Source organism: Propithecus coquereli, unplaced genomic scaffold (assembly GCF_000956105.1).
Source record: "Propithecus coquereli isolate 6110/MARCELLA unplaced genomic scaffold, Pcoq_1.0 Scaffold970, whole genome shotgun sequence".
Classification (NCBI taxonomy): domain Eukaryota; kingdom Metazoa; phylum Chordata; class Mammalia; order Primates; family Indriidae; genus Propithecus; species Propithecus coquereli.
This window is the reverse complement of record NW_012156063.1, coordinates 92,303-101,597: the sequence shown is the minus strand read 5'-3', so window position 1 is coordinate 101,597 and position 9,295 is coordinate 92,303. Positions and strand designations below refer to the sequence as shown.

Here is a 9,295-nt window from a genome sequence, read left to right as displayed (position 1 = left end):
ATCGCTTGAGCCCAGGAGTTTGAGGTTGCTGTGAGCTAGGCTGACGCCACGGCACTCACTCTAGCCCGGGCAACAAAGCAAGACTCTGTCTCAAAAAAAAAACAAAAAAAAAAACGTTATTTACAATGCATGGCTCTCTTTGGTAGCATATTCTGAGAAAGAACTGTTTCCTGATAACAGCTTGTGGGAGAAAATCAGAGTCTCTCCCTAAACTCACTGTTTTTTCTTTGCTAATAGTTCTGGTTTCTCTTTTAAAATAGCCAAAGGTTTCAACCAGTTGTGTTGCTGCCACCTTCTTATTAAACTTTAATAAGCTAAGCTTTTTAAGCCACATAAAAATTTCATCAAGCATTTCTCAACCTTAGGGAAAACGGAAGGAGGAAAAAAGGTCAGAACATCACTTTCCACCAAAGCAGCATCTGGAGAGCGATGCTCTGGGAGGAGCCGGCGAGCACCCAGCCACAAAACGAAGGCTGGGAAGCAAGCGCCTGCTTGCGGCCTGCACCAGATGGTGATTGCGTTCACTCCTTCCTCACACACAGGTCCCACGCTGGGTGCTGATTAAAGCGCTATCTTCCAACAGCGGGCTCCTGGGACAGCTCTTTGGGCTTTGTTTCCCCCAGTCCTGTGGCTGCGCTACATTCAACGCATTTCCACAGGGCTGTCCTGTCAAAAACACCCTTTCAGAGCAGCTCCTCATCATTTCACTTTCAGTGTTTCATACGGCAATATACTCAAAAATCCAATCTGTAGTTTAGAAAGAGGTAAACAGCATGTTGTAGCATGGAAAAACGAGGTGGGCTGTCTAGGGACCTGGAGACTTGAGGCACACAGGGTGGCGAGTTCCTGGGGCTTCCTTATTGTCTCCTGCACACATCACAGACTACGTGCTGCTGCAGAAGCTTCCAACCCAGAAGTGACAACAGGGACAAAAAAAAGAGCCCCCAAAATCCTGGCTCCCCTAGTCCAAGTGCTGGGAAAAGAGTGGCCTAATGTCAGAAAACCTTTTGGGCGATACCCGTTCCACTCCAGCCTAAGGGGAAATCGCACTTTCACCAGGGCCCAGGGGGAAGATGCCCTCCCAGACCAGCTCCTCAGGAAAGCACGCGGAGCACACTAATCCCACACCCAGAGAACACCCCGTCCAAGAGCAGAACATACATTTTTTTCAAGCCCCCACGAAACATTCACCAAAACAGACCATGTCCTACATCCTAAAACAAACGTCAAGAAATAGAAAAGAACTAAAGTCATAGAGAGTACTTTCCTGACCATACGGAATCGAACTAGAAATCAGTAACATTTAAGATCATAGCAAAATCTCTCAACAACTGGAAAGTAAAAAATATACTTCTAAATAATACCTGGGTCAAACAGGAAGTCTCAAAAGAAAAAATACATAGAACTCAATGAAAATGAAAACGTATCAAAATATGTGACACAGCTGAAGAAGCTGAGAGATTCACAGCTCCAAATTCTTACATTAGAAAAGAGGGAAGGTTTCAAATGAAGGGATCACAGATGAATGTAAAGCATGAAACTATAAAACTTTTAGGAAAAAACAGGAAATCTCTGGGATATCTAGGGCTAAGCAGAGTTTTTAGATTTAACAACAAAAGCTACGATTCATTAAAGGAAAAACTCCTAAACTTCATCAACACCAAAAATTTTTGCTCTTCAAAAGACTTCATTAAGAGGTTGAAAAGATAAAGACTAGGAGAAAGTATTTGCAAACCACATATCTGACAAAGGACTTGTATTTAGAATACATAAGAACTCTCGAAACTCAACATTAAAAGACAAACAATCTAGGTAGAAAATAGGCAGAAGATATGAACGGACATTTCAGAAAAGAGGATACACAGAAGGCATAAATGAGCACATGAAAAGATGTTCAACATCAATAGCCATTAGAGAAATGCAAACGAGAGCCACAGGAGCTGTTACTACACCTAGCAAAATGGCTAAAAAATAAGTAAATAAACAGTAACACCACCAAACGCTGTTGAGACTGTGGAAGAAATGGAGTCATACATCTCTAGTGGGAATGTATAATGGTACAGTCACTTTGAAAAAGAGCACGGCAATTTCTTCTAAAACCAAGTATGTGCTTGCCATGATAATTCAAAAATTGCACTCTTGAAATTCATTCAGAAATTGTACTCAGAAATTGACACATTTATCCTAGGCAAATGAAAACTCATGTTCGCACAAAAACCTGTAAATGAATGTTCATAGCTGCTTTATTTTTAAGAGTCAAAATCTGAAAACGACCCTGCTACCCTTCAATGAGCGAGTGGCTTAACAAATTGCAGGATGCCCAAACCACAAATACCACTCAGCAACAAAAAGGAGTAAACTATTCACAGACACAGCAACTTGGGTGGATCTCAAGGAAATTATGCTGAGTGAAGAAATGCAACCTCTAGAGGTGAAACACTCGAGGACTCCGTCTGCAGAGCACTCGTGAAACGACGGGACGGCAGGAGGTGGCTGTGGCTACCGAAGAGCAACACAAGGGGTCCCTGCGGTGAAACTGCTCTGTGTCCGACTGCGGCGGGCACGCAAATCCACACGTGATCAGACTGCACAGAACACACACATGCAACCACACACACAAATCAGTGCAGGTTAAACTGGAGAAATCTGAAGATTTCAGAGGATCCAGTATCAAGATCAGTGGGTTGTGTCCACGCCAATTTCTGGGTTGTGACGTTTACTGCAGTTTTGCAAGACATTACCGCTGAGGGAAGAGTATAAGGGACCTCTCCATGTTATTTCTTACAAATGAAGTCAATTACAATTATCTCAAAATAAAAGCTTAAAAAAATGTAAAGGACTGGTGTTCCTAACAAAAATGCATATAACCTGAAACTCATCACAAAGGACCATAAGGCATCAGACAAACCCAAATACAAAATAAGTGACCTGTACTCCTCAAAAATGTCAATGTCATAAAACCCAGTGAGAGAGAAATGACAACTGAATGCACCGTACAACGTGATCCAATCAATCTGGGTTTTCTTTGCTCTAAACGATATTATTGAGCCAGTTTTACAACACTTGAAAAAGATCTGTAGGTCAGATAATATAAGCGTTAATTTCCTGATTTTGATAATCATACTGTGGTTACATAAGTGAATGTTCTTGTATCTACAAAATACACAATGAAGTATTTAAGAGTAAAGGGGCATCATGTCTCAAACCTACTCTCAAATGGTTTAAAAAAATATATATGCACACACACATAGAAAAGAAAACATCGTAAAACATTAACAGCTGGAACATCTGAGTGAAGGGAATATTTTGTGCTATGCTTGCAATTTTTTGGTAAGTCTGAAAGTATCAATAATAAAAATTATCAAAATAAAAAATTTTAAAGGTGTGTAGGACACTGCAAAGCTTGGCATGTAAATGTTCAACAAATTGTAGTTTTCAGATATTTTATATCCATTTTCAGATGAAGACGTTGAGAAGCTAAATAAACTGTCCAGGAGGACAACTGGTGGTAGGGTAGGGATCTGAACTCAGTCTTTGTTTCTTTCACTAGAATGCAGGAGGATAAAAACTCCACTCCCCCACAGGGATCTGGATGTACTATGTTAGGAGAAGATGGTATTATATAAAAATTGGCTTCAAACCACTCTCTAAACGATTCACTTCTTAGTTTTCTACAGGGAAAGTCTAGGCGGAGGACCTAACGCCTTGACCCTGCCCCTAGGACGGGTATCTGTCCACAGCACATGGAACAGACAAGGTGACAAGCTGAGAGAACCGTGTCCGGCCCCCTCCAGGACAGCACCCTGCCTCGGCCTGTCTGCGTCCACTCAGCCAGCACTCACTGAGCGCTTCGGACGTGCCGGAATTTCGAGGATGACTGTCCAAAGTCAGCTCTTCTATCCATCCCCCACCTCACCCTTACTCCCATGTCTGAACTTAGACATGACAGAGATTTTTAATTGACTTTTTTCCTGAACGGATAATACATAGTTCAAAACTCCCATGGGAAAACAATTCACATGGAAAAGGGTATAAAGTGAAGTCTCCCTACCCCTCCCTTCCAACTCCCCTCTCCAGAGACATCCAAAGTCACCAGTTTAAAAATGCATCTTTATGATATTCGTCCAAATTAACAGTGTTATCTAGATCATATTATGATATTTAACTAGAATATTCTAAGTGATCACTATAAATTTAGTAATTTCCCCTTTTAGGTATTTAAAATATCCTTAAAATACCTGTGTAGGTATTTTTCCCACATATTAAAATGACTGACAGTAACAACTTTTTTAATGGAAAAAATGTTTGTAACATGTATGACCATGGCAGGTGTCTATGAATCACGTTTGGTAAGAGCCAATCACTGCGCACTATTACTGGTAGCTCACCTGGTTCCTGTCGCGTGCATTTGTGTATCTGATCTTCTGAATGAAGTAGAATATGAGCCACGCTGAAGAAATAATCATCAAAACAATAAAGGATATTGACACGAAGACTAGAGAGCTACGGCTGAAGTTCTTTGGCGGCATTCGAGTTCCAACCGCTATTGTCATTTGTACAGAGATGTTTTTCTCCAGATAACTCAAAATATCCTTACCCCTCAATTCTGTTATCATGACTGCAATAATATCTCCAGTGCCTGTAATATAAAATAAACATATATACTCAAGTGACATTTAAAATTTATAGAAACATCAAATATATAAATATACTTAGAAAAACTATTGCAATGTTTGCTAATGGAAAGGTTTGCAGATTCAACTGAAATGAAGCTGTGGTTGGGTGTGCTGGCACCACGTGGAAGATGTAGTTTGTTGCCGAGTAGTTAAGCCTTAAACAGACATAAAGTGTAAAACGACTGCAGAGTTAAGAACCATATTAATTTGTCTTTTTAAATGATTATTAAACCAGCCAACTGTGACAACAGACTGCAACATTAACGACATGGCAATAGAAATGTGATAAAATCATGTAGGTATATACTGTAAAACCTCTTTTATTTTAAAATGGTCTTTAGAAAGTCCTAATTCCTGAAGAAAAGGAGAAAAGTGCTGTTGTTCATAGTACAAACTGGTACTTCCTGCACTAATCATCCTGAGAAACATTCATGGAGCACCTACTGTGTGTAGAACTAGTACAAGGAACAGAGAAAAGGCAGGATACGGAGTTTATATCACTGAGACTTAGCACACACAACTGGTAACAGAGCTGCAAAAGCAAAGTGCCAACTGGGGGTACCTTTTATGAATAACATTTGAAACTAACTGTGGTCTTATGTCTAGATCTGAAAACCACACTCTTCCCGAGACATGTCCGAGCTTCCACATTCTGTGCTAGTTTGGCATCAAAATGCCTCCAGCTTCTGCACTGCCAAGAGGTCTGCCCACAGCCACAACCGTGTACGTTAGTTACAAGGAGGGCTTTAAGTTGCCCGTCTAGTCACCTAGTTCTTTGTCACATGATTTCCTAAAGCAGTAATACTTTAAAAGCAAGTCGCTCCCTCTCCTGTGGATAGCAAGAAATTGCTTTGCTACTCTTCTCCAGAGGAAAAGGAATAGCTTTCCCACTTTCTTCTGAGGAAACAGAGAAGCCTTTCTAGCAATCTAGCTACCAGTAGTCCTCCTTTCATAAACTGGAGCTGCACGTGGCAACATGCAACTTTGACAATTTGGCTCATTCAAAGAGCTCCTAAGAAAGACTGGGGGTCAGGAGAAGAGCAATAAAAATTTTATCCGCAAAAGAAAAAATTATAACCACTTATTCAAATTTGAATAAGGTTTATACATGTAACTGTAAACCACCAAAATAAAACAAGTAAAACCCCCAAAACTTGCCCTTTCAAATGCTTCTTCAATGAATAATAGATGTTAAATACTTCATTTTATATGTTCATTTATCGTATTTCATATTTAGCTAACGGGACCATATTTGTTACATGCAGTCACAGAAGACTACATGCACACCTGAAAAGAAATTCAATAATAAAGGGAGTTTTATGGAAAATGTAAGCCAATGAAATAGATACCTTTTTATTACCTTATGCAAAATTGTTCCAGCCACTTTATCAGAACAGCAATTTTACAGAATACTGATTTAAAATCCACAAGCAAAAAGACAACTGCAAAATTAAAGCAAGCAATAAAGTTATCAACTAATTACCTTTCTGAAATAAGAGTTCTGATCAGTAAGTTAGAGAAAATCCTAAAATAATGCTAAACAATTTTAAATTTCCACTTAGAAACCTTAAGTTTGTGCTTTAAACTTAAACTGTTGTTCAACAGGCAATGTGGTGTAAGATACCAGGTACGGCTATAAAGTAACTGAGACGGATCCCACAAACAACACATGACAATCAGTCTCATTGCTTTATAATCACACCAGGTACAAACAGTTTTAGAAATCAGTTCTGAGGTTCCCTCTTGAAGACTCAAGCTGGAAAAGGAGCGGGGACAGCTGCACAGGTAGCCAACGACACCAATCCACCAAAGAACACTGAATGAGTGCGCCCACTAATTTTACCTGGAAAGCTGTTTGGGAAAAGAAATATTTAAATTATTTCAACTACCCATTCCACGGTATTTATTGAGCACATACTATGATCAAGGCTCCTTGCACCTCTTAAAGAGAATAGAAAATTACCTTCTCTTAACATGAAAATGGCATGTGCCCTCAGGAGCACAAGGAGCATCTTAACAGGACTAGAGAGAGAAGCCAAACAGTGGCTTCATCACACTACCACAGAAGACATGGGGAGGGTGACAGCAAAGGACAGTAAGACTCCATCAGTCCAGCAAGATGAAAACAGTGACAGCAGACCACCAGAGCACTAGCAAAGGCACTGGGTTCTTAATGAACCATTCGGGGTCTCAAATCCCTTACGTAATCTGATGGAAGTTATACAGGGGCCCCTCCTAGAAGAAAAGCCCTACCCCATGACCCTGCCCCTAAAGCCTATCCGGGTTCAAAGACCCTGATTTAAGGATGCCTCAGACACTTGACTTAAAGATTTGGGAAGCTTTGGCACAGCTTCGAGAGGGATATTAACACCAGAGGAAATGTAAACTTCAGAATAAAACTATGGTTAATCAAGCAGTGATTGATCAGAGTTAAGGATTAATTAGACTGTAACAGTGTAAACACTCAAGCAGAAATGACAAATGTTTGGAGACATCCATCACCACGCCCACATCCCAGCCTTAGACAAATACTGCTAATAAAGCAAGGCTATGGCCACAGAATCCTATGCGTTTTGACATGTCTGGTAGCCAGTATTAATTATTAGAAATGACAATGAAGTAAAAATCTATTTCTGATCCTTGCTTTCAAGTATTTTCTTGAGAAACTTTCTTCATTGTTATTCTTTAACGGGGATCTATGTTTCCACTGCTTGAGTTTGGCTGCTGTAACAAATAATACTATTCTTGCCTCTTTCATTTTGAGAAGTTTAGAACAGCACAGAACAATTTCAATTATTATGTGAACACTCATGAGCCTTTTAGTTAGATATGTCACCTGGGTAACATTTTGCCCTCTCTATATGTATTTATTTTTGCCGAACCAATTAAGAGTAAACTAAAAACATGACAATTCACCCTTAGATACTTCAGCAGTATCTCCTAAGAATAAGGTTATTCTACACGCCCACGATTCAGTTATTCATACTCGGGAAATTTAACTCTTTGTTCTTTAATAAACACACAATCCATTTTCAAGTATCTCTGTCTGGTCCTAATAACAACTTCAACAATTGTTTTGTTTAGCTTTGTATCCAGGGTTCGATGAGGGGCTGTGGGCACTGTGCTGAGCTGTCACATCTCGTTAATTTCCTTTGGTCTAAGACAGCTCCTCAGACACTCGGTCCATCATTCACGACACCGATGTCTTTAAAGAGTCCAAGCCAGATGTTTTGAAAATGTCCCTGATCTGCATTTGTCTGACTGTTTCTCATGATTAGACCTCCACAGCAAACCCTTCTGGCAGGAATGCTACAGGGATGCTGTGCCCTTCCTTCTCAGGGCGTGACACGTCGGGAGCACACGCTGGGTTTACCTTTATCGCTAACGGCAAATTTTATGACTTGGTTAATTTGGTATCTGCCAGATTTCTCCACCGTAAATGAACGTTTTTTTCTCTTTTTAATTAATAAGCTATCTGTGAGCTGATACTTTCAGACTGTCCTATTGGCCAGTTCTCCCAGTAAACTTTTACTCAATGCTCTCAGCATCCACTGATGCTTGCCTCAATCTGTTACTACAATGGCATCTACAAAATTCTGATTTTCTAAGGCTATAATTTCTTCTACATCTTGTAAACTGATTCTAAAACCAGAGGCATTAAGGAAATTTCCTATTTATCTTTTTTTCCACTAAAAAAATAGAACTAACAGCAGGGCAGTTTTTCTGTAAAAAAGAACCCCCCCCATGCAATTCTGGTTTTGAATGGGAAAAAAAGATAAGTGGAAAAATATTGTAATACTGTTATAATATAGGCTATAAAATCAATTTTGAGGGGCCAAGAGAAAGAACCTCAGAATCAACCTCTGAGCTCAGGAATCAGGTCTAGGTTCAAATCCCAACATGATACTTAGCCTCTCTGAACCTCAGTTTCTTCTTTCAAAAAATGAGATACTACTTAAGAGTTCCATGTCAGATGCTCAGTAAATGCTACAGCTGAATGAGCTAACCCTACTTGTCATGTTACTACTCACAGAAAGTAAAAGAAGGAAACTAAAAAGCCCCTACCCCAGAATTCTGGATTCCTGTTCCCTCTTTTCAACTCCTCCCCACTGCTCAGGAAGCTCTCGGGCACCCCCTGACCGACACAATCCTGCTGACTGCCGAGAGGATGAGTGCTTCAGCTCAGAAGGTGAGTCCACCGCGCAGCTGCATCAGAAACCCGTCCCCACCCCTTGTCTTCCCTCTGCCCTGGCTGGGAGTAAGTCTCAGGCCAGCCTGTGTGGCTGGGGAGCTGGTAAAGGAAGATCCAGGGAGAGAACACACGAGTGAGGCGCAGGCTCAAGGACAGAGAGGGGCTGCGCTGCGAGTCTCACTGCAAGCTTACCTGTTTTCTGCAACAGCACCCCTACACAAAATCCCAGTGAGCAGAGGTTTTATGCCTTAACAGACACATCTGTCAAGTTCGAATTCCTGCCAAAATTTTAAGGAATTTCAAAACTTGGAAAAAGATGTAATTTTAGGAAATATCCTATAAAAAGAGTTCAGGGGGATGATGCATTCCCACATTAAGTGTCTGCACTGATACTCTTGTAACTTCTGGTAAATGACTAGCAATGGCA

General features: G+C 40.5%; 1 protein-coding gene across 3 annotated transcripts in view; it reads right to left on the bottom strand.

The window, feature by feature from the left end:
• RNF130 (ring finger protein 130) overlaps positions 1-9,295 on the bottom strand; it is an 86,470-nt gene that overhangs the window by 33,526 nt on the left and 43,649 nt on the right. For 2 of the 3 annotated variants that reach the window (XM_012665147.1, XM_012665149.1), the window contains exon 3: positions 4,389-4,639. In XM_012665147.1, coding sequence (XP_012520601.1) covers positions 4,389-4,639 — 251 coding nt within the window. The remainder of the gene's footprint in view (positions 1-4,388; positions 4,640-9,295) is intronic. The other variant, XM_012665148.1, reaches the window with a different exon arrangement.